Genomic DNA, 27,683 nt, shown 5'->3' on the forward strand with positions numbered 1-27,683 from the left:
AAAAACTACTGGAAAAAACACAATTTTACCATTTATTTTACATCTCTTATAGCAACTCAACAACATCTCAACAAGATAAAACTATTGGAAAAAAAACACAATTTTACCTTTATTTTAAATTCCTATAGTAAATCATCAACATTCCAACAACGTAAAACTATTAGAAAAAACAATTTTATCCTTTATTATATATATTCTATAGTGACTCTTAGACATTCCAACAAGGTAAAAACTACTGGAAAAAACACAATTTTACTCTTTATTTTATATCTTTTATAATAACTCGCCAACATTCCGACAAGGTAAAAACTATTGGAAAAACACAATTTTGCCCTTTATTGTATACCTCCAATAGTAAATCATCAACATTCCAACAATGTAAAACTATTGGAAAAAAACACAATTTTACCCTTTATTGTGTGAATTATTTTACAGTAGTGTTAAGCACATTTACAGAGTTGTGCCAATTTCACACAAAATCATTGACAACATTATAGGCTAGGACATTTACTGAATATCAAAAAAACATTTCTCAAAAACCAACCTTTAAAAGTAGCACTTCCTAAATGAGTAACTTCAAGCACATCAGCATCCTTTTCTGGATCTTTTTTCTTCTTTATCAGATTTGATTCTATCAATGTGTCAAGAGAATATTCCAAATCTTTAAAGCTTCCTCCCATGCCCTTGTTCTGGACAGAATACAGTGTGTGATCAAAAAACTGCTGTAATTCAGTCAGAGTTTTGGTAATCTGTAGAAAAATGTAGAGCTGACTATCAAAAAAATCTCCACAGACCTCACAGTGAAATAAGAGAATTGAATGAAACTTGAAAATCCATCTTTGGAATGATAGGTTATAATATGAAATTACTATATAATTCATTAACTAAACACTCAAATACATGTAGATGTACAAACCTGTTAACAGTTCCTTCTGTGAAATATAAATCTTTGTTAAAAATTAATCAAAAGAAACTTTCAGTATGACAGTTAACATGTAAGTATTGTTAACAGTATTATCCAATCTTCTTCACACTTTCCAAACAGATACAAGCAAACATAGCTTAGACTTAGGTTTATATTATTTATTTTGTTCTTGGACTTTGAAGTCTTGCAACCTATTAATTTTGATTATGGTGATAGTCTTATTAAAACACTATTTATAGATTCAAAATATTCTAATATTTAGCTCTGTAATGGTTTAGAAAATCAAGAAACACTGGTCTTTCTGTTATTTACTTTTAAAAAGTATGTACAACTTGCGAGCTCTAACTTTCTTCGACCAAACAATTTAACTCATATTGACTATATTAGTTTGTTTGTTTGTTTTTGAATTTTGGGCAAAGTTAGACGAGTGCTATCTGCACTAGCTGTCCGTAATTTAGCAACTCTTGGGCTAGTCTTTTACCAACATATAGTGGGATTGACCATCACATTATAATGTCCCCACACCTGAAATGACAAGTATGTTTGGTGAGATGGAAATTTGAACTCGCAACCCTCAGATTACAAGTAAAACACGTTAACCCACCTGGCCATGCCAGACCAACTATATTAGTATTAAAATGTTATTCCAAAATATATATCTACAAGTTGTTCTTGGTAAAAACTACTTTGTCACTAAACATTTAATTGTAATCTTAAACAATGTCACTTGACTGATTGAGTTTTACATACAGTATGTGTCTGAAACACATCCTTTGAGTTTAGATTTTCTCCAAGTTCCACTAGTGTGGAGAAATAGTAAAATTTCTTAAGTATTACACTGCTGCTTCATGAAGTCCAAATATGCTAATGTACGTAGATGTGCATATCAAAGGTACACTTAAATTATAAGTACAATTTATTACTGTCAATATACTGCAACTTTACGCAGTGTAAACTGGCAACTAAATGAATATTTACACTGATAATTGTTGAAGCTGTGACAAAGAGAAGAAATCAGAGAAGCTCAACACGTGTTTAAAGAAGTCTTATGTAATATCCTTGATCAAAACAAGAAGAGCACACTATTCTGAGCCAAACCAATGTCTAAATATACGAGGACAACAGTGTCTCATAGTACATTAAGGGTTCCTGTCTCTAAATATACGAGGACCACAGTGTCTCATAGTACATTAAGGGTTCCGGTCTCTATTGTCTAAATATACGAGGACCACAGTGTCTCATAGTACATTAAGGGTTCCGGTCTCTATTGTCTAAATATACGAGGACAACAGTGTCTCATAGTACATTAAGGGTTCCTGTCTCTATTGTCTAAATATACGAGGACCACAGTGTCTCATAGTACATTAAGGGTTCCTGTCTCTAAATATACGAGGACCACAGTGTCTCATAGTACATTAAGGGTTCCGGTCTCTATTGTCTAAATATACGAGGACAACAGTGTCTCATAGTACATTAAGGGTTCCTGTCTCTATTGTCTAAATATACGAGGACAACAGTGTCTCATAGTACATTAAGGGTTCCGGTCTCTATTGTCTAAATATACGAGGACCACAGTGTCTCATAGTACATTAAGGGTTCCGGTCTCTATTGTCTAAATATACGAGGACCACAGTGTCTCATAGTACATTAAGGGTTCCGGTCTCTATTGTCTAAATATACGAGGATAACAGTGTCTCTTAGTACATTAAGGGTTCCTGTTTCTATTGTCTAAATATACGAGGACCACAGTGTCTCATAGTACATTAAGGGTTCCTGTGTCTATTGTCTAAATATACAAGGACAACAGTGTCTCATAGTACATTAAGGGTTCCTGTCTCTATTGTCTAAATATACGAGGACAACAGTGTCTCATAGAGCATTAAGGGTTTCTGTCTCTATTGTCTAAATATACGAGGACCACAGTGTCTCATAGTACATTAAGGGTTCCTGTCTCTATTGTCTAAATATACGAGGACCACAGTGTCTCATAGTACATTAAGGGTTCCGTCTCTATTGTCTAAATATACGAGGACCACAGTGTCTCATAGTACATTAAGGGTTCCTGTCTCTATTGTCTAAATATACGAGGACAACAGTGTCTCATAGTACATTAAGGGTTCCTGTCTCTATTGTCTAAATATACGAGGACAACAGTGTCTCATAGTACATTAAGGGTTCCTGTCTCTATTGTCTAAATATACGAGGACAACAGTGTCTCATAGCACATTAATGGTTCCTGTCTCTATTGTCTAAATATACGAGGATAACAGTGTCTCATAGTACATTAAGGGTTCCTGTCTCTATTGTCTAAATATACGAGGACAACAGTGTCTCATAGAGCATTAAGGGTTTCTGTCTCTATTGTCTAAATATACGAGGACCACAGTGTCTCATAGTACATTAAGGGTTCCTGTCTCTATTGTCTAAATATACAAGGACCACAGTGTCTCATAGTACATTAAGGGTTCCGGTCTCTATTGTCTAAATATACGAGGACCACAGTGTCTCATAGTACATTAAGGGTTCCGGTCTCTATTGTCTAAATATACGAGGACAACAGTGTCTCATAGTACATTAAGGGTTCCTGTCTCTATTGTCTAAATATACGAGGACAACAGTGTCTCATAGTACATTAAGGGTTCCTGTCTCTATTGTCTAAATATACGAGGACAACAGTGTCTCATAGCACATTAATGGTTCCTGTCTCTATTGTCTAAATATACGAGGATAACAGTGTCTCATAGTACATTAAGGGTTCCTGTTTCTATTGTCTAAATATACGAGGACCACAGTGTCTCATAGTACATTAAGGGTTCCTGTCTCTATTGTCTAAATATATGAGGACCACAGTGTCTCATAGTACATTAAGGGTTCCTGTCTCTATTGTCTAAATATACGAGGACAACAGTGTCTCATAGTACATTAAGGGTTCCTGTGTCTATTGTCTAAATATATGAGGACAACAGTGTCTCATAGTACATTAAGGGTTCCTGTGTCTATTGTCTAAATATACGAGGACAACAATGTCTCATAGTACATTAAGGGTTCCTGTCTCTATTGTCTAAATATACGAGGACAACAGTGTCTCATAGTACATTAAGGATTCCTGTCTCTATTGTCTAAATATACGAGGACAACAGTGTCTCATAGTACATTAAGGGTTCCTGTGTCTATTGTCTAAATATATGAGGACAACAGTGTCTCATAGTACATTAAGGGTTCCTGTGTCTATTGTCTAAATATACGAGGACAACAATGTCTCATAGTACATTAAGGGTTCCTGTGTCTATTGTCTAAATATACGAGGACAACAATGTCTCATAGTACATTAAGGGTTCCTGTCCTTATTGTCTAAATATATGAGGACAACAGTGTCTCATAGTACATTAAGGGTTCCTGTCTCTATTGTCTAAATATACGAGGACCACAGTGTCTCATAGTACATTAAGGGTTCCTGTGTCTATTGTCTAAATATATGAGGATAACAGTGTCTCATAGTACATCAAGGGTTCCGGTCTCTATTGTCTAAATATACGAGGACAACAGTGTCTCATAGTACATTAAGGGTTCCTGTGTCTATTGTCTAAATATATGAGGACAACAGTGTCTCATAGTACATTAAGGGTTCCTGTGTCTATTGTCTAAATATACGAGGACAACAGTGTCTCATAGTACATTAAGGGTTCCTGTGTCTATTGTCTAAATATACGAGGACAACAGTGTCTCATAGTACATTAAGGGTTCCTGTCTCTATTGTCTAAATATACGAGGACAACAGTGTCTCATAGTACATTAAGGGTTCCTGTCTCTATTGTCTAAATATACGAGGACAACAGTGTCTCATAGTACATTAAGGGTTCCTGTGTCTATTGTCTAAATATAACGAGGACAACAGTGTCTCATAGTACATTAAGGATTCCTGTCTCTATTGTCTAAATATACGAGGACAACAGTGTCTCATAGTACATTAAGGGTTCCTGTGTCTATTGTCTAAATATACGAGGACAACAGTGTCTCATAATACATTAAGGGTTCCTGTCTCTATTGTCTAAATATACGAGGACAACAGTGTCTCATAGTACATTCAAAAAACCCAAGCAAAATGGCCACATTTCCAGAAGTATGTGATTCCCAGCTCGGCTAGAATACAGACATCTGAAAGAAGGATTAAAGCCAACATCTGCCATGTTTGATATGGCCATCTTTGTGTCTTCCACAAGTAGACACATAATAATGAAAACACTCCTCCAAGCAATAAATCATTAAAATAATGTATGGCAGAATATCTAGTTATAAAAATATGTATAATAACAGATGTTTATTTATCAAAATACTTTCACACTTCTAACATAAAGAATGATTACAAAATAACTTTTGCAGTTCAACACAGCATATCTTGCAGACAGTACAACACTGATACAAAATCCTTAGTGGTCACATGCTGCCATCTGAAGCACCATTATTGTTTTGTACATATGTATAAGTGAGCCTACTGTTTTCAGTGCAATTTGTTCAACCAACTTCAAACTTGAAATATTACACCAAAGGATGTTATGAAAAGCCAGCTCTCAGAGAATTCTGTAGTGCATAACATACACAGAGGGCCTTGTTCCAGTATTGTTTCAAACAGGTTAATAAACATGTACTGGCCAGCCATTGCCATCTTCTCTTGTATCATTAAGATTAGTCATGCTGTAGCAGAATAAGTCAACACAGGTACACCTCATGTAAGTCAATGTTTGGACATAAGAATTTCAACTGCTCATATGGCTCTTCAGTCAACATTTCCTTAGCAGCTGCAGCATGTTCAAACAATGAAGTACACAGATTTAATCTGTTGATTTTGATTGGAAGTCGGTAACCAATGACTTGCATACTAAGGAAAAAAAACACTCCGTAGAACTGTTACCATGAATAACTACATGATCTGACTAATGACTATACATGTAACATTTCCGACACACCTTCCTGATACATGATTTGCAACTGGATTACATTTTTTGAAGAACCATCAGTACAAACTTAAATGATCAATGCCAAGAAATATGACCAATGAGTCTTTCATGTTTCAGTAACAAAACATGATAGACACTACAGTCTAGAGGATGGTGCACCTCTACATATTGGTAACCAGGAGAAATATGTTTTGTGAGAACACTTTCAGGACAGAATCTCTTCACATCACTTTACTTGTGAATAGTTACTTTATTCACTCTACTTTTTCTAATTGTTGGGGGATATCTAAAGGCATTTGTAATACTGGAAGCTTTGGATTTTTCCAGAACTTTTGGATATAACTGTCTGGGATGTGGCCAAGATACCAGTTGAGATTCATGTTGTTGCTATTAGGCACATACTGTTGTGACTAACAGCAGTACCCTAATATGACATGTGACAACCATGTCATGCACATCCACATATCTATGCAATGCCATACTGTTTGCTAGACTTTGCAATTTTATTACTAATCCAACTGTATAACTACTTTTAATCTGTATACTTCATATCCACAAGTCATATACTATCCCATAAACTCTTGACACCAGTCTGTGAAATGAACCATGGTTTAGAGGCAACTGATCCAGTACTAGTTGTGTAGAAGAAAGTTTAAATCAGTCCCCAGAAGCAGGAAGATTGAAATTTCAAAATGAACCATCTCCTAAATCTATAAAAACCACAAGTGAGACACTACTATTATCCAAAACTCGTGCTTTCTTCCAATAATCCTATAACATGAGATGTAAAATTGCCTGTTTTATAGGCAATATATAAAAGAGCCTGTTTATAAGTGTGACACTCAAAACACAGCCCTGAGGGACTCCAAGTTCCTGTAGAAAAGAACAGGAAAGTGTTGAACCCACACGAACTTGGAATCACCTGTCCATTAAAAAATTTTTTAATAGAAATGTGTAAATGACCACGTAACCCATATATATGGAGCCTCATGAAATGCCATACCTCCATGTTGTATCATAAGCCTCTCTATATCAAAGAATCTTGATACAAGATGTTGTCGTTTGAGAAAGGCTTCTCTGATTGACGTTTCAATTCGAATCAAGTAGTCCATGGTGGAGTGCTGTCATCAGAACCCACACTGGGTAGGCAAAAGGAGGTTGTTTGATTTGAGGAACAAACAAGACGAGCATTAGCCATCCTCTCTAAGGTCTTACAGAGATGGATAGTCAAAGCAACGGTAGTTTGAAGGAATCTTGGGATCTTTCCAAGGCTTGGAGAAAGGTAGAACTATAGCCTGGCACCAGGCATCAGGAAAAACATTCTCCTGCCAGATCTGGTTAAAAACAATCAGAAGAATAGCAAGAGAAGCAGAAGACAGATGGAGCAATATTTCCTAGTGTATATCATCAGGTCCAACAGATGTACTGCCAGACTGATGAAGGGCCAGTTTGAGTTCCAACAGTGTAAAGGGATGATTGTAGTCACAGAGAAAATCAGTCTTGATGGCTAAGAAGGTGGAGGATAAAACAGAAGTGCTAGGTACCTGGCAAAAGCTTTCACCTCGAGTATCACTTCGAGGGAAGTTTGTCGACCCCCAGGGATCCTGTCCTGAGTCAATTTGGCAGGTCTTTGTTGTTAGAATAGAATTCCAGTGACTGAGGACATGAACAATGATCATTTGGCATCTTTGGGGAGGAAAAGATGTACCTGAGGAAATGCCTGTACCCAAAGGAAGTGGATCTCAGGGTTTGCTGGAATGAATGTTAGGCACAAAGATGGGTGTTGATGCTAATTCATCAAATTATTTTAACCATGGAGGTCAAAAGACTTTTCATATGGTTTGAGAATGATTGTTTTGGAGACTTAGAGAGATCCATCTGCACTCCCATGATAGTAGTGGAATGCAGTGCAGCAGCAAACATTTGAGATGAAGTGGTGGACAGCAATTTTTGACCCTCAGGATAACTAATGTTATGAATCATTTTCAAATGCTGCACCTCTTTTTCTTCCAACTATTTAGGGCAAGAATGAAAGTAGGACAGGTAAGAACCATTGCAATTGATGCAATGAGAGTCTGTTTCACACTCACAAGCATCATGATCCTTGCCACTGCAATGAGTACACATCAAGGAATCACTACATGATGTCTTCGAGTTACCGAACCACTGACACTGGAAACATCTGAGAGGGTTTGAAATGTATGGTCGTACCTTGCAATTAAGAAAACCTGCCTTGATGGTGGCAGGTGGATGCAGTGATATAAATGTCAGGATGAGGACATTGGTCGGCATCATAATTCTATCTTTGCGAGTAGAGATATGCCTCACTGCAGAAACTCCTTGGGTAGAGAAACAAGCGAGAATCTCCAACTCGGGGATGTTCTTCAAATCCTTCTCAGCAATAACTTCTGCTGACGAATTCAAAGTAGCATGATTTGTAACTTGAATACGAATATCCCCAATTGTCTATGAATGCAAGAGGAGTTCACTGTGTTGAGATGTGGATGTTTCTGCCAATATGTCACCAGAGTGAAGCTTCTTTACTGACTTTGGAGAGCCAGCAAGTCCCTCTAGGCTGTTCTGAATGAAAAAGAAGGATATCTGCCCTAAAGGTTTGTCCGAAAGAAAATGTAGTATTAGAAAATGAGGTACAGGTATTACAGATATTTAAGATTGCTGCTTAGAATCTTCAAGACATGGTTGTTTACCTGTGGACTGCTTTTTCACTATTTTATCGAAGTTTTCACTTAGAGTATCCATAATAAAAACTGACCCCACTACCACCCTGGAGCCCTACAAGCAGACGCACTACAATGCCAAACAAGGATACTGCAATAATATCAGGGTTTCGTGAGCACTATACCCAAACACCAGCATCAGATACAATGTCCTCAACACCTGTTGAGAACATCCAATACTGGTAGTTGGTTGACCAAAGGGGGCCCCACCCTAAGGCTGCCCATCTACAGGAATTCAAGACCTCAACCACCAGGATCCTCTCCTCCCCTTCACGGGTCGCCACACACAGCAAACACATGGGTGGATGTTTAGATCCCAGAAGAGATAAACTAAAAGAGCAGAACCTTCCCTGGAAGGTCCCCTAACCACATACAGGAATCAATACTGAGGGGTGCATATAATGAGGTTTTAGTAACTTACAAAGTTTTATCAACCTATTTTCTATTTACGTTATATCAAATAGTACAGTATATAATCATAGCTACTAATACATATTTTAATAGTGCACAAGTTTTATGTTATTAATTTTGGAAGGAAATATTTGAAAAAATCTTGGATTTACCCTAGAGTGATACCCTAGACTGGGCTGGAGTGACACCCTACACAGGCCTATAGTGACACCTAGACTGGTCTAAAGTGATACATTTCCTCTTTATTTTATCCATCACCCCTACATTAAGTATGACTTTTAACATAAGTTACTCACTAGAAAACCATCATTTTTCATACAAACTATAATTTTTATAGCCTTCAATTTAGTTTGAATACAGAGCTATCAAATAGAAAATCAGACCCTTCTTTTAGTTTGAATACAGAGCTATCAAACAGAAAATCAGACCCTTCTTTTAGTTTGAATACAGAGCTATCAAACAGAAAATTAGACCCTTCTTTTAGTTTGAATACAGAGCTATCAAACAGAAAATCAGACCCTTCTTTTAGTTTGAATACAGAGCTATCAAATAGAAAATCAGACCCTTCTTTTAGTTTGAATACAGAGCTATCAAACAGAAAAGTCAGACCCTTCTTTTAGTTTGAATACAGAGCTATCAAACAGAAAATTAGACCCTTCTTTTAGTTTGAATACAGAGCTATCAAACAGAAAATCAGACCCTTCTTTTAGTTTGAATACAGAGCTATCAAACAGAAAGTCAGACCCTTCTTTTAGTTTGAATACAGAGCTATCAAATAGAAAATCAGACCCTTCTTTTAGTTTGAATACAGAGCTATCAAACAGAAAGTCAGACCCTTCTTTTAGTTTGAATACAGAGCTATCAAACAGAAAATTAGACCCTTCTTTTAGTTTGAATACAGAGCTATCAAACAGAAAGTCAGACCCTTCTTTTAGTTTGAATACAGAGCTATCAAACAGAAAGTCAGACCCTTCTTTTAGTTTGAATACAGAGCTATCAAATAGAAAATCAGACCCTTCTTTTAGTTTGAATACAGAGCTATCAAACAGAAAATCAGACCCTTCTTTTAGTTTGAATACAGAGCTATCAAACAGAAAATTAGACCCTTCTTTTAGTTTGAATACAGAGCTATCAAACAGAAAATCAGACCCTTCTTTTAGTTTGAATACAGAGCTATCAAATAGAAAATCAGACCCTTCTTTTAGTTTGAATACAGAGCTATCAAACAGAAAGTCAGACCCTTCTTTTAGTTTGAATACAGAGCTATCAAACAGAAAATTAGACCCTTCTTTTAGTTTGAATACAGAGCTATCAAACAGAAAATTAGATCCTTCTTTTAGTTTGAATACAGAGCTATCAAACAGAAAATTAGACCCTTCTTTTAGTTTGAATACAGAGCTATCAAACAGAAAATCAGACCCTTCTTTTAGTTTGAATACAGAGCTATCAAACAGAAAATCAGACCCTTCTTTTAGTTTGAATACAGAGCTATCAAACAGAAAATCAGACCCTTCTTTTAGTTTGAATACAGAGCTATCAAACAGAAAATCAGATCCTTCTTTTAGTTTGAATACAGAGCTATCAAACAGAAAATTAGATCCTTCTTTTAGTTTGAATACAGAGCTATCAAACAGAAAATTAGACCCTTCTTTTAGTTTGAATACAGAGCTATCAAACAGAAAATCAGACCCTTCTTTTAGTTTGAATACAGAGCTATCAAACAGAAAATCAGACCCTTCTTTTAGTTTGAATACAGAGCTATCAAACAGAAAATCAGACCCTTCTTTTAGTTTGAATACAGAGCTATCAAACAGAAAATCAGACCCTTCTTTTAGTTTGAATACAGAGCTATCAAACAGAAAATCAGACCCTTCTTTTAGTTTGAATACAGAGCTATCAAACAGAAAATCAGATCCTTCTTTTAGTTTGAATACAGAGCTATCAAACAGAAAATCAGACCCTTCTTTTAGTTTGAATACAGAGCTATCAAACAGAAAATCAGACCCTTCTTTTAGTTTGAATACAGAGCTATCAAACAGAAAATCAGATCCTTCTTTTAGTTTGAATACAGAGCTATCAAACAGAAAATTAGATCCTTCTTTTAGTTTGAATACAGAGCTATCAAACAGAAAATTAGACCCTTCTTTTAGTTTGAATACAGAGCTATCAAACAGAAAATCAGACCCTTCTTTTAGTTTGAATACAGAGCTATCAAACAGAAAATCAGACCCTTCTTTTAGTTTGAATACAGAGCTATCAAACAGAAAATCAGACCCTTCTTTTAGTTTGAATACAGAGCTATCAAACAGAAAATCAGATCCTTCTTTTAGTTTGAATACAGAGCTATCAAACAGAAAATCAGACCCTTCTTTTAGTTTGAATACAGAGCTATCAAACAGAAAATCAGACCCTTCTTTTAGTTTGAATACAGAGCTATCAAACAGAAAATCAGACCCTTCTTTTAGTTTGAATACAGAGCTATCAAACAGAAAATCAGACCCTTCTTTTAGTTTGAATACAGAGCTATCAAACAGAAAATCAGATCCTTCTTGTTACATCCACCTATCACATCCTCTCTTTCAGGATTTGTTAACAGTTCTTTATTATTCTTAATACTATGTTATGTGTAACCAATAGAAATTTAAGGTTTTCATCTATCAAATGATGAATTATATTACATTTCATTATCTCTGTGAGTACGAGTTCCATTCCCATGAGAAAGATAATAACTAGTTTGGATTAATTTGTAATGGTTCTTCTCATATAATTACAAATCTAGAAAAACCACAGCAGTTAGAGAAAACTGCATGTTATTCTTCTACATTCTTTGGTGCATTATTTAATTAAATAAAAATCATTTAATGCACAACTACCATTAGTATAAAAACAAATAGGGTTAAGTGTTATTGACAGTTGACATCAAAAAGAAAAGAAACAAAGAAGGTCCAGTTATGTTCTGTATTACTTGTTGTTCACATGTATCATTTATTTATTACTTTAAAAGTAATCCAAATGTGAAAATAAGAGGAATCTACTTAGGTTAGTTAAGGTTAGATTAGGTAATATAACAATACAATTTTCACATGAGCAGCTCAGTGTATCTTTTGTATTAACATAGTTTAATAGTGTAATGAGAACCCCACAATCCCCAAATGATTTACAAGTTACAATAACATGAGTACTAGTTTAACAAGGGTTCAAAGAGAAATAAAACAATAAAATGTAAATATGTGTATACTTAGAATACACAAATCACTTACAATATGAAGCCACTATAGGAAGGAAAGAAAAGATAATTTAAATTAATTACAATTCTTTTCTTGTTGTCACAAGTTTGATCAAAGTTGGTCAAACGCATATAGAGTTAAGGTAGAGACAATAATGGATAAAATATATAAAGTTTTACCACAAACAAACATTTAAAATGTTGTTAGGAGGTTTCAGAGATTATGCAAATGAAATTTGAGATACGTCTTTTTAATCTTATTATGGAAATCACTTTGCATCCTGTTTAGTACAAGATACTTGATATATTCATGCACAAACCTTTCTTTAGTTTATGGAAAATACTTCACTAAAAAAATATGATTTATTGTTTGTTAAAGACTTGTAATTTTACTGAAAGTTTACTTAATGTTAGCAGTATCAAATGTATGATGTCAGGTGATCGGTATGTTAAACACTTGTAATGTTTACTGAAAGTTTACTTAATGTCAGCAGTATCAAATGTATGATGTCAGGTGATCGGTCAAATCAACTGAGCCCATGGTTGAGAGAATTAATGCATTTTGTTTTGTGCTCTTAATTATTTAAATGTTGAAATCAATGAATGAAGTTAATTCAGTGAAGTTTGCTACAAAGGCCTTTAATAATTGTATTAATTTTAACTGTGAATAAAGATACAATGTGGTATCATAAAAGCTAATATAATATACTGAAGGGCATTCACTGTTTATCATTTCCAGTTGTATTTCAGCAATTTTCCACCTTCTGTATATTACACTGAGATAATTTAAATGATAAGACATTTACGGTAGATATCTTCTACTGGACTCTTACTTTGCAAACTAATTTCAAGGCAATCCATTAAGAAATACCAGAGATATTACATCTACAATTATGATTTCTTTTTTTCTTTTTTTCTCTCTTTCTCTTGGCACCAAATGTATGGAAACTTTATTTGATAAAGAAACATGTTTAACATTTATTAATTTTTTTCACACTTGGTACACTGATAGATCTTTTCAACCGACAACTGCGAGTCTCAATATAACTTGCACGTACAAACTTACTCAACAAAAACTGCTCAAATTTGATAAAAACATTTGCATACAGCTACATAAAAAGCAACAAGTTATCGTTTTAACATCTTTACCACAGCATCACTTGAGAGTAAAAGTAGATCATTTTTTATTTTTTCTCATTGGTATTAAAGATGGTTGACTTAGAGCAATAACATCAAGATACACAAGTTCTATATAGGCCAAGCAAACTACGCGAGTTGTTTCTAGCTCAAGTTTCCAAAACAATCAAATGGGTAGATGGTCATTACTGGTTGTTCATTACTAACTTTTCAGTTTCTATCATGTGGTTTGACACAAGTGATTTCTACATTCTACCCATGTGTCTCAAGTTGTTAACTTGATTTTATTAAAACTTTATTGTTTATCTCGCCATTTGGAACACTTTGGATGGTCCTACTCAGTTTCTTGTAACTACATTTATTCCACTGCAGTTCTTATTTCCAAAATGCTCTTTTTAGATTATTATTGTTTACACAGACTTTGAAGATCACTTCCAATATGAAATGTGCCCAGAACTTAACATAGTGCTTTCTACCAACATTAAGATAAAATGATACTAATATCATTTTTATGTGAAATAATAAAATTAACTGAAACAGTAATAAACTATGCAAGTAACAGTTTCAAGATTTGAAAGTAGCAATTCACTTTCCTATGGTTTCTAAGTGAACTAGTTAAGATTACAAACAAATTTGTAAAAAACAGATTCAAGATGAAAATATAGCACACTGAGGTATCTACTCACCTCCAGTCCAACTACACAAAGAACAAGTGTCTGTAGTGATTTCCTTTCAGTATTATTCAAACTTTGAGGTTAAAATATAGTACACTGAGATATCTACACACCTACAGTCCAGCTACACAAAGAACAAGTGTCTGTAATGATTTCCTTTCAGTATTATTCAAACTTTGAGGTTAAAATATAGTATACTAGGATATCTACACACCTCCAGTTCAGCTACACAAAGAACAAGTGTCTGTAGTGATTTCCTTTCAGTATTATTCAAACTTTGAGGTTAAAATATCGTATACTAGGAAATCTACACACCTCCAGTCCAGCTACACAAAGAACACGTGTCTGTAGTGGTTTCCTTTCAGTATTATTCAAACTTTGAGGTTAAAATATCGTATACTAGGAAATCTACACACCTCCAGTCCAGCTACACAAAGAACAAGTGTCTGTAGTGATTTCCTTTCAGTATTATTCAAACTTTGAGGTTAAAATATAGTATACTAGGAAATCTACACACCTCCAGTCCAGCTACACAAAGAACAAGTGTCTGTAGTGATTTCCTTTCAGTGTTATTCAAACTTTGAGGTTAAAATATCGTATACTAGGAAATCTACACACCTCCAGTCCAATTATACAAGGTGTCTGTAATGATTTCCTTTCAGTATTATTCAAACTTTGAGGTTAAAATATCGTATACTAGGAAATCTACACACCTCCAGTCCAATTATACAAGGTGTCTGTAATGATTTCCTTTCAGTATTATTCAAACTTTGAGGTTAAAATATAGTATACTAGGAAATCTACCACCTCCAGTCCAGCTACACAAAGAACACGTGTCTGTAGTGATTTCCTTTCAGTATTATTCAAACTTTGAGGTTAAAATATAGTATACTAGGAAATCTACACACCTCCAGTCCAGCTACACAAAGAACAAGTGTCTGTAATGATTTCCTTTCAGTATTATTCAAACTTTGAGGTTAAAATATCGTATACTAGGAAATCAACACGCCTCCAGTCCAGCTACACAAAGAACAAGTGTCTGTAGTGATTTCCTTTCAGTATTATTCAAACTTTGAGGTTAAAATATCGTATACTAGGAAATCTACACACCTCCAGTCCAGCTACACAAAGAACAAGTTTCTGTAGTGATTTCCTTTCAGTATTATTCAAACTTTGAGGTTAAAATATCGTATACTAGGAAATCTACACACCTCCAGTCCAGCTACACAAAGAACACGTGTCTGTAGTGATTTCCTTTCAGTATTATTCAAACTTTGAGGTTAAAATATCGTATACTAGGAAATCTACACACCTCCAGTCCAGCTACACAAAGAACAAGTGTCTGTAGTGATTTCCTTTCAGTATTATTCAAACTTTGAGGTTAAAATATCGTATACTAGGAAATCTACACACCTCCAGTCCAGCTACACAAAGAACACGTGTCTGTAGTGATTTCCTTTCAGTATTATTCAAACTTTGAGGTTAAAATATCGTATACTAGGAAATCTACACACCTCCAGTCCAGCTACACAAAGAACAAGTGTCTGTAATGATTTCCTTTCAGTATTATTCAAACTTTGAGGTTAAAATATCGTATACTAGGAAATCTACACACCTCCAGTCCAATTATACAAGGTGTCTGTAATGATTTCCTTTCAGTATTATTCAAACTTTGAGGTTAAAATATCGTATACTAGGAAATCTACACACCTCCAGTCCAATTATACAAGGTGTCTGTAATGATTTCCTTTCAGTATTATTCAAACTTTGAGGTTAAAATATAGTATACTAGGAAATCTACCACCTCCAGTCCAGCTACACAAAGAACACGTGTCTGTAGTGATTTCCTTTCAGTATTATTCAAACTTTGAGGTTAAAATATCGTATACTAGGAAATCTACACACCTCCAGTCCAGCTACACAAAGAACAAGTGTCTGTAATGATTTCCTTTCAGTATTATTCAAACTTTGAGGTTAAAATATCGTATACTAGGAAATCAACACGCCTCCAGTCCAGCTACACAAAGAACACGTGTCTGTAGTGATTTCCTTTCAGTATTATTCAAACTTTGAGGTTAAAATATCGTATACTAGGAAATCTACACGCCTCCAGTCCAGCTACACAAAGAACAAGTTTCTGTAGTGATTTCCTTTCAGTATTATTCAAACTTTGAGGTTAAAATATCGTATACTAGGAAATCTACACACCTCCAGTCCAGCTACACAAAGAACACGTGTCTGTAGTGATTTCCTTTCAGTATTATTCAAACTTTGAGGTTAAAATATCGTATACTAGGAAATCTACACACCTCCAGTCCAGCTACACAAAGAACAAGTGTCTGTAGTGATTTCCTTTCAGTATTATTCAAACTTTGAGGTTAAAATATCGTATACTAGGAAATCTACACACCTCCAGTCCAGCTACACAAAGAACACGTGTCTGTAGTGATTTCCTTTCAGTATTATTCAAACTTTGAGGTTAAAATATCGGTATACTAGGAAATCTACACACCTCCAGTCCAGCTACACAAAGAACAAGTGTCTGTAATGATTTCCTTTCAGTATTATTCAAACTTTGAGGTTAAAATATCGTATACTAGGAAATCAACACGCCTCCAGTCCAGCTACACAAAGAACACGTGTCTGTAGTGATTTCCTTTCAGTATTATTCAAACTTTGAGGTTAAAATATCGTATACTAGGAAATCTACACGCCTCCAGTCCAGCTACACAAAGAACAAGTTTCTGTAGTGATTTCCTTTCAGTATTATTCAAACTTTGAGGTTAAAATATCGTATACTAGGAAATCTACACACCTCCAGTCCAGCTACACAAAGAACACGTGTCTGTAGTGATTTCCTTTCAGTATTATTCAAACTTTGAGGTTAAAATATAGAATACTAGGATATCTACACACTTACAGTCAAGCTACACAAAGAACAAGTGTCTGTTGTGCCTTCCTTGCATTGTAATTCAAACTTTAAGGTTAAAATATAGTACACTGAGATGTATACTCACCTCCAGTCCAACCAGACTAAGAACAAGTGTCTGTAGTCCTTTTCCTCCATCACAGTTCAGACTACTTTGACAGACTTCTTCAGAGGAGGTAAGTAACTCCAGTACCTGTAACAATTCATTATATTATGACCTACAGGTAACAATTCAATCTCAACATCATATACTGGCCAGATTTGATTATCAAATTACCTGCAGGTAACAATGTAATATCAACATTAAGTAACATTTCAATCTCAACATTACCTACAAGTAACAATGTAATATCAACATTACCTACAAGTAACAATGTAATATCAACATTACCTATAAGTAACATTTCAATCTCAACATTATATACTGGTCAAGTTTAAGTATCAACTTAACCTACTGGTAACAACTGCATCTGAAGATTCCCACAGCTTTGTTCTTCAGGCTGGTGTTTATAGTCTGTCTTACTTCCTGCTCCAGTTCTGATGGCTTCTTCAGTTACTTTTGGATTTACAAATACTTGACAGTATTATTCTAATGTTGCTTTGTTTTCATAATAAAGCAGGTTACCATTTCTGTTAGTAATGATTGAAACAGTTCACGTGTATTTAAGGCTTACCTTGTGGTATCCTTATGTAGGTCGATAAAATCTTTACTATACTTCATTACCCTTTCTTCACTTTACATTTTCCTTTGATTTTAACCATGATTCAAACAGTTTTTTTTTTTTTTCTTGTTTTAACTATGCCATACAGTTCCCTTCTTCCTACCACATTCAGTTTTCTTTGTGGCACATTTAAAATATTAATGATGGTACTTTTAAAACCTTACCACACTTTCTCACAGTTCTGAGTGTTGTCTTTGTTGTTACATTTCTAGCATCTTTTATTTCACTTTTTCTTTAACAGCATCTTCATTAAGTTTCCTCAAGTCCATCACTTTCACATAGCTTTGGGTAGGTTGTCCTCATTTTAGTGACTTTAAAACCATGATGACTAGATGTTCAGTATTTATGTATATGTTCAATATGGTCTTTGAATCTCTGGCAGGTCTTCTCTGAGACAGTCTTGTCAAAATATAATCCATCTGTAAGGCTTGGGTGTAATTGTTCAATTTGTACTATATGTATACCCAAGTTGTATAATGTTGGAAAAAATTTAATGTCATATAAACCATACTCAGCACACATAGCTCCAGTATGTGCCTTCCACTATACAGTGTAGCCCAAGGATCATCTTCTTCCATCTACTCCACCATAACAATAAGATCAGTGTCTCACACCTTGTTGGTGATATTCGATAGTTACTGGATTATGAATACAGTGGTTGATCTTTTAACTTGATCAGTACGATCATTTTCAATATTTATATTTGGGATCCGATATAAATCTGGCTGTTTATGGAATGTTCTTTGACATGTTCAAACTTTTTCACACCTGCACGGTGCACACTCCCGGTCTTCAAACTTTTTTCACACCTGCACGGTGCACACTCCCGGTCTTCAAACTTTTCACATCTGCACGGTGCACACTCCCGGTCTTCAAACTTTTTACATCTACATGGTGGACACTCCCAGTCTTCAAACTTTTTACATCTATATGGTTAACACTTCTGTTCTTCAAACTTTCCACATTGTGTATAGTTAACATTTCTTATCTTCAAACTTTCAACCTTCTGTCTGACAATCAACACTACTATGCCTCAACCATTTACTTTACAACTGACGCTACCAAGTCTCAATCTTTTACCATACAATCAACACCACCCAACCTCAACCTTTTATCTTGCAATAAACACTACCCAGCCTCAACCTTTTATCTTGCAATAAACACTACCCAGCCTCAACCTTTTATCTTACAATAAACACTACCCAGCCTCAACCTTTTATCTTACAATAAACACTACCCAGCCTCAACCTTTTATCTTACAATAAACACTACCCAGCCTCAACCTTTTATCTTACAATAAACACTACCCAGCCTCAACCTTTTATCTTACAATAAACACTACCCAGCCTCAACCTTTTATCTTACAATAAACACTACCCAACCTCAATCATTCTTCTTATTTATTTTATACTTCTAATCTTTCAGTTATTTTTTCATCAGTTACCTAACTATCATTTGTTATATTCACTTAAAAAATAGAAAAATGAAAGAAATACCTTTCTTTCTTCTCCTGGCTGTAGGATCAAAATGCTTTCACCTGAAGAGTCAATTCCAGCTCGACCAGCACGTCCGACCATCTGTTTATATCGGCTTCGGGTGAGGAAGGCAGTACCGACATATGGAGCCCTTAATATTACTCTGAAAATATTCCATTATAGATGTAATAATTCATTACATATACTAATAACTGAATAAATATTTCATATTTCTTAAGAATTTCAGCATCCTGCAGAACATACTGAATCTTTTGGAATTCAGAACACTATACAAGACTACAATACCAACTAACAAATATGTGGTTACACATTAGCTGTGCATAAAATTTTTTTATCAACACATTGTTTGAACAAAAACTTTTCATTAGTATTATGAAAAATCATTTCCTTACAATACAAATCACAAACATAACAGCTGAAAACAGTACAGCATGTTTGATATCCTTATATCTTAATCTATAATACATTACAAAGGAGATAAATTATGATCAAATGGTAAACATTACCAGGGACGTATTGAGAGAAATTATATTTATATGATAAAATTGTAAAGAGTTGAAAAGATGGATTCTGTCGATATAATAAAGATATACACTACAAGGGAGGTAAAGAGAGGGATTATGTTGATATGATAAACGCTACAAAGGAAGTGAAGGGATTGATTGTTTTGATATGATAAACACTACAAGAGAAGTAGAGAAAAAATTACGTTGATAAATACTACAAGAGAGGTGAAGAGATGGATTGTGTTGATATCACAGACGCTGCAGGGGAGGTAGAGAGATGGATTGTGTTATTATGATAAACACTACAGGGGAGGTAAAGAGATGGATTGTGTTGGTATGATAAACACTACAGGGGAGGTGAAGAGATGGATTGTGTTGATATGATAAACACTACAGGGGAGGTAGAGATGGATTGTGTTGGTATGATAAACACTACAGGGGAGGTAAAGAGATGGATTGTGTTGATATGATAAACACTACAAGGGAAGTGAAGAGATGGATTGTGTTGATATGATAAACACTACAGGGGAGGTAAAGAGATGGATTGTGTTGATATGATAAACACTACAGGGGAGGTAAAGAGATGGATTGTGTTGATATGATAAACACTACAGGGGAGGTGAAGAGATGAATTGTGTTGGTATGATAAACACTACAGGGAGGTGAAAGAGATGAATTGTGTTGGTATGATAAACACTACAGGGAGGTAAAGAGATGGATTGTGTTGATATGATAAACACTACAGGGGAGGTAAAGAGATGGATTGTGTTGGTATGATAAACACTACAGGGGAGGTAAAGAGATGGATTGTGTTGGTATGATAAACACTACAGGGAGGTGAAAGAGATGGATTGTGTTGATATGATAAACACTACAGGGAGGTAGAGATGGATTGTGTTGGTATGATAAACACTACAGGGAGGTAAAGATGGATTGTGTTGATATGATAAACACTACAAGGAGGTGAAGAGATGGATTGTGTTGATATGATAAACACTACAGGAGGTAAAAGAGATGGATTGTGTTGATATGATAAACACTACAGGAGGTAAAGAGATGGATTGTGTTGATATGATAAACACTACAGGGATTGTGTGTGGTATGATAAACACTACAGGGGAGGTGAAGAGATGGATTGTGTTGGTATGATAAACACTACAGGGAGGTGAAAGAGATGGATTGTGTTGGTATGATAAACACTACAGGGAGGTGAAGAGATGGATTGTGTTGGTATGATAAACACTACAGGGGAGGTAAAGAGATGGATTGTGTTGGTATGATAAACACTACAGGGGAGGTGAAGAGATGGATTGTGTTGGTATGATAAACACTACAGGGGAGGTGAAGAGATGGATTGTGTTGGTATGATAAACACTACAGGGAGGTGAAGAGATGGATTGTGTTGATATGATAAACACTACAGGGGAGGTGAAGAGATGGATTGTGTTGATATGATAAACACTACAGGAGAAGTAAAGAGATGGATTGTGTTGATATGATAAACACTACAAGAGAGGTGAAGAGATGGATTGTGTTGGTATGATAAACACTACAGGAGAGAGGTGAAAGAGATGGATTGTGTTGATATGATAAACACTACAGGGGAGGTAGAGAGATGGATTGTGTTATTATGATAAACACTACAGGGGAGGTAAAGAGATGGATTGTGTTGGTATGATAAACACTACAGGGGAGGTGAAGAGATGGATTGTGTTGATATGATAAACACTACAGGGAGAAGTAGAGATGGATTGTGTTGGTATGATAAACACTACAGGGAGAGGTAAAGAGATGGATTGTGTTGATATGATAAACACTACAAGGAAGTGAAGAGATGGATTGTGTTGATATGATAAACACTACAGGAGGTAAAGAGATGGATTGTGTTGATATGATAAACACTACAGGGAGGTAAAGAGATGGATTGTGTTGATATGATAAACACTACAGGGGAGGTAAAGAGATGGATTGTGTTGATATGATAAACACTACAGGGGAGGTAAAGAGATGGATTGTGTTGGTATGATAAACACTACAGGGGAGGTGAAGAGATGAATTGTGTTGGTATGATAAACACTACAGGGGAGGTAAAGAGATGGATTGTGTTGATATGATAAACACTACAGGGGAGGTAAAGAGATGGATTGTGTTGGTATGATAAACACTACAGGGAGGTAAAGAGATGGATTGTGTTGGTATGATAAACACTACAGGGGAGGTGAAGAGATGGATTGTGTTGGTATGATAAACACTACAGGGGATGTGAAGAGATGGATTGTGTTGGTATGATAAACACTACAGGGGAGGTGAAGAGATGGATTGTGTTGGTATGATAAACACTACAGGGGAGGTGAAGAGATGGATTGTGTTGGTATGATAAACACTACAGGGGAGGTGAAGAGATGGATTGTGTTGATATGATAAACACTACAGGGGAGGTGAAGAGATGGATTGTGTTGATATGATAAACACTACAGGGGAGGTAAAGAGATGGATTGTTTTGATATGATAAACACTACAAGAGAAGTAGAGAAATAAATTACGTTGATAAATACTACAAGAGAGGTGAAGAGATGGATTGTGTTGATATCACAGACGCTGCAGGGGAGGTAGAGAGATGGATTGTGTTATTATGATAAACACTACAAGGGAAGTGAAGAGATGGATTGTGTTGGTATGATGAACACTACAAGTGAGATGAAGAAATTGATTGTGCAATTATGATAAACACTACAGGGAGGTGAAGAGATGAATTCTGTTAATATGATAGACACACAGGGAGGTGAAGAGATGAATTGTGTTGATATGATAGACACTATAGGGAGGTGAAGAGATGAATTGTGTTGATATGATAAACACTATTAGAGAGATGGAGGATGATAGACACTACAAGGAGGTGAAGAGATGAATTGTGTTGATATGATAAACACTACAAGAGAGAGAGATGGATAGATAAACACTACAAGAGAGTTAGAGGATGGATGTATCGATATGATAGACACTACAAGGGAGGTGAAGAGATGAATTGTGTTGATATTATAAACACTACAAGAGAAGTAGAGAGATGGATTGTGTTGATATGATAAACACTACAAGAGAAGTAGAGAGATGGATTGTGTTGATATGATAAACACTACAAGAGAGTTAGAGAGATGAATTGTGTTAATATGATAAACACTATAAGAAAGATAGAGATAACTGTATTACTAGGCATTCCATAACTGTGACCTATTTACTGTATCAAAATGTGGGTTAATTCTTTCAGAATGGGCTTGATCCACAGAACTAACCTCGTAATCATTCTGTACATGTTATAGTTTTTATGCTATAACTTCTAAATTAGTAAACACATGTCCATAAAATTTGGCAGATTATCAGTAAACTACAATGCTTTAATATTTAAAATCTTTATTATTGTCTTAAGGTTTATTAAGGAATACTTTTTTAAGATTCTTTTTCTCATTGCATGTTGCCTATCCAACATGCAAAGTAGTTTTTCCTTTTAGGATTAACAATACTTTTATGCAAAAGAAAATTTTCAAATTTCACATGTGAAATCCTTATAATGTTGAGATAGTTTTACCAAACAATTAAGAAAAACGATATATTTTATCTGTTATCTTCACTAACAAATCTCAGTTCCTAGTTCAGTCCAGTTGACCAATCTTGTAACCACAATATAAAATTGGGAAATAAATATAAATATTTGGACTAAATCTCACAACATTGTAGGTCTATATAGATTTATATATTGACTTTTCAGACATGCCTGGCTAACAATACAGAAGTTACAACAAAGCACACATACACTCACATTTAATATCCAATAATATAAAACTTGGCTGTGTTTTAGTGGTTTAGTGTTTTGTAAAATACAATGAATTTCATTTAACATACATTATATGTATATAGATCATTAGTATATACAAACAAGTTCTTACACTTATTTTCTTGAGACATAGAACAGTAAATAAAGCAAACAATTACTTCTTCTAGTTACGAACCTTGGTACTTGATTGCTGCTTGTCATTGTTTGCTAAGTGTTATCAAATTTTGCATGTGGAGTATGTGAAATAAAGTATGTTTTTTAGATTTTGATACATTTCAATAACCAAAAAAACAAATTATTCTTCAGAATTCCACTATCAAGTTTATTAACTAAGCTGTATTTGAGTCTGGAAAATAAGAAATTTCAAACAAGCTAAAGACACAACTTACCAGAAAGAGATGATATTGTTACAATGTCTAGGACAGCTACAAGGGAGACATCTTAGCTTTAAATTGGTTAATCACTTGTTATATATGGTAAACACTAACCTGTAAATGTACATCAGGAACCATTCCCAAAAATGGTAAGAAAACAGTAGGGTCACTGTGTTTGATTCAGTACTTGAGCAATATCTCAGCAAATTGAAGAGAGAAGTTTGTATTTTATATTCTAGTTTGTCAATACTGGTAATTTGAGTTGCTAATTCATAAAAACCATGTACTTTGTATTTTATATTCTAGTTTGTCAATACTGGCAATTTGAGTTGCTAATTCATAAAAACCATGTACTTTGTATTTTATATTCTAGTTTGTCAATACTGGCAATTTGAGTTGCTAATTCATAAAAACCATGTACTTTGTATTTTATATTCTAGTTTGTCAATACTGGTAATTTGAGTTGCTAATTCATAAAAACCATGTACTTTGTATTTTATATTCTAGTTTGTCAATACTGGTAATTTGAGTTGCTAATTCATAAAACCATGTACTTTGTATTTTATATTCTAGTTTGTCAATACTGGTAATTTGAGTTGCTAATTCATAAAACCATGTACTTTGTATTTTATATTCTAGTTTGTCAATACTGGTAATTTGAGTTGCTAATTCATAAAAACCATGTACTTTGTATTTTATATTCTAGTTTGTCAATACTGGTAATTTGAGTTGCTAATTCATAAAAACCATGTACTTTGTATTTTGATATCACAAACATCTCATTTGAACCAGTGTTGTATTCAACATACGCACACAAAAATCAATGTTCATGTATGATTATTTAATAGTTACTTTCAAATTAAAAAATTAAATAATGTATCATATACACATTTCAATTATAATGTACACTTTGATACAAACTTAATGACCTGAATTCATAAATGTTGAATGAGAGTCAAACACAATGATATAACCTTTGATCTATGACCTATATGGAAAGGGTTATTATAAGTATAGTTTCACCTAATCAAGGCCTACAGCTATATTATCCGGTACTTATTAACTGTGGCCTATTTAATGTATCAACATGTGGTTTAATACACACACAGTCTCTCATAATGAAGACCATCAGCTGTATTAGCTGGCATGTCCAGTATAAAGTCAGTTTTAACCTTTAGTTCATAACCCTGATTTAATTATTAGTCTGTACACTCACTAGCTAATGAAACATAAGAAACATTAAAGCACTAGCCAAATTATAGAGTGGAATTCTTGTAGAGTTGAATCTCATTTACAGTGAATATCTTACTACAAAACAATCCTATGTTTTTCTTTCACATTAGGAAATATAATTTGATTACAGATAAAGTCGTTTTTCAACTTATCACATGTTCACAGATTGTTTTTACTTCCACATACCTTTTAGCTGGGAGGTTCACACCAGCAGCTAATGTTGACGTACATGCTAGACAACATAGTGTACCCATCATGTAAGCCTCCTCAATTAACTTTCTCTCATCCATTGTTAATCCACTATGATGATACGCAACTCCATAAGGCAGGGAACGACTCAGTACGGGACATGTGAATTCTCCACCTTCACTAATTAAAACTTTGTACAGGGCTTTTTTCTCCTCTGTCTTATGACTTTTCAATATTCTAGACAGTGAAAACATCAAGAATTGTTTTATTCATTACTGAATAGGCTACTTCTAATATCAAACTAAATAATACAATTTATGCTGTTTAACTATTTACAAAAATACTTAAAATGGCATCTTTTTGTCTCTACAAATACTGTATAATTACTAGTTATTTTGGATTCTTACAATTTCTGTAGCTGACATACAATTAGTCTTAGGTTAACATACAATTTTAATGACAGAAATGTTTTTACACCACATAATGCTACAAGTACAACACCAGTAACTTGATTTTGATATTATCTGCTTCCTTCACATAAAGCACAACTATAACAGGTCTCAAGAAATCACAACCATGTAACTATTTCAGTTCCATGTCCTACTTAGTATTGTCACAAGTCTTCAAAACTACAGAAAAGTACCCTCACTTATTTCATGAATTTATGTGAAAAAGTTTGGTGTTAAAATGTAGATCATAATTCAAGTTTTAGTATGATTCATTATTCAGTTTATTAATTTAAAAGCAAATATTATAAAAACACAGTTAAATGTTTGATTTTTAGTGCCTCATGTTGAATATGGCATTGTATATTTAAAATGGCTAGTATGGGTAGAGAAATCACTAATAGAAGAACGAACAATATTTAGACCTTCTTCGGTCATCATCAGAAGGTCAAAACGTTGTTTGCTCCTCTATTAGTGCTTTCTCTACCCATACCAGCCATTTTTAAATATATAATTTTCTCTACAAGTGGGTTTTCTCATCATCACGGATGAATGTAACATTGGTTCAAATTACCTTTCTGATGTCAAAATACTAAGTCTATAGATTCATGTGAACTAGGAACTCAAATTACCAATATTTACAAGTTAGAATATAAAATAAGAATGTCGTATCCTTTTAGTTTCCTCGAATATGACTTACTGAATGAAACAAAGTGGCTCCACTTGCCTCTTTCCATTTTTGGAAACAGTTCCTCATATGCACTTACTTTAATATATGACATGTGAATAACCAATTGACTGCTTAGAATATTCTCGTAGTGGTTTTCTCAGCCATTTTAATGTATTAGAAGGAAATTCCATTCTTTCACATCTAGATTTCCAGGAGGTAGATTGTGTTTTAATCTGCTTCAAATTAAATAATTTTTTTAGACCTAAATACAGCTTAGTTACTATGGTGGAATACTATGGTATTATGTACAATAATTTATGGTTTTTTGGTAATTAAAATGTATATATAAGACCTAAAAAAAAATTACTTTATTTCATATCCTCCACATGAAACTTTAAAAGGCTTAGCAACCTATGTCAAGCAGTAACCAAGTACAGAGATCTTAACTAGAAGAAAATTGTTTGGTTTACTTCTTTATTTACTGTTCCATGTATTAAGAAAGGTTTAAGAGCTTGTTTGCAAACAATAATAATCTATATACATATATAATTCATAATAATTAAAATGTGACTATATTACAAAATACTAGTCCACTAAAACAGAGACAAGACACTTTGTAAAAACTGAAATCAGTTTTATATTACTGGATATGTGCTGCATCATTCTGACTTGTGTATTGTTAGCTAGGCACAGCTAAAAGGTCTATATGATAAATATATATAAATGTATAAGGTTATGAGATTTAAACTATTTAATCTAAAGATTCATGTTATTATCTATTGTCATCCTAGAATGAATGAAGCATGATTTGTAGTTATTTCCTAATTTTTGTATGGTGGTTACAAGATCGGTTAACCACCACAGATTCATAGGTAACAGATAAAATATAGAAATTTTTTCTTCAAAACCCATTTGATAGCTATTTGAATATTATAAAGATTTTGCATATGAAATTTTCTGTTACACATAAGTATTTATAATTTTAAAATGAAAATTACATTGCTTGTTGGATAGGCAACAGGAAAGCACAAGAAAAACAGTACTTAACAAATCCTAAAACTTAATAATAAAAACATTCATTCTTTTGTATGAAAACCTTGTAATGTTTACAAATAATCTACCAAATTTTGTTAACATACACTTCCTAATTTAAAAATTGTAGCATGAAAACTATAATAAAAACAAAATGATCACGATATCACTTCCAACAACAGAGTCTGTGC

At 34.2% G+C, this 27,683-nt stretch overlaps 1 protein-coding gene across 1 annotated transcript in view; it reads right to left on the reverse strand.

Annotated features, from left to right (window-relative positions):
• The window catches only part of LOC143251841 (helicase POLQ-like), a 91,632-nt gene that overhangs the window by 33,808 nt on the left and 30,141 nt on the right, over positions 1 to 27,683 (reverse strand). Inside the window, exons 9-12 of the mRNA XM_076503100.1 lie at positions 25,342 to 25,581; positions 19,214 to 19,355; positions 17,084 to 17,188; positions 545 to 749 (exon numbers count right to left, since the gene is read on the reverse strand). Coding sequence (XP_076359215.1) covers positions 545 to 749; positions 17,084 to 17,188; positions 19,214 to 19,355; positions 25,342 to 25,581 — 692 coding nt within the window. The remainder of the gene's footprint in view (positions 1 to 544; positions 750 to 17,083; positions 17,189 to 19,213; positions 19,356 to 25,341; positions 25,582 to 27,683) is intronic.

Source organism: Tachypleus tridentatus, chromosome 6 (assembly GCF_004210375.1).
Source record: "Tachypleus tridentatus isolate NWPU-2018 chromosome 6, ASM421037v1, whole genome shotgun sequence".
Lineage (NCBI taxonomy): Eukaryota > Metazoa > Arthropoda > Merostomata > Xiphosura > Limulidae > Tachypleus > Tachypleus tridentatus.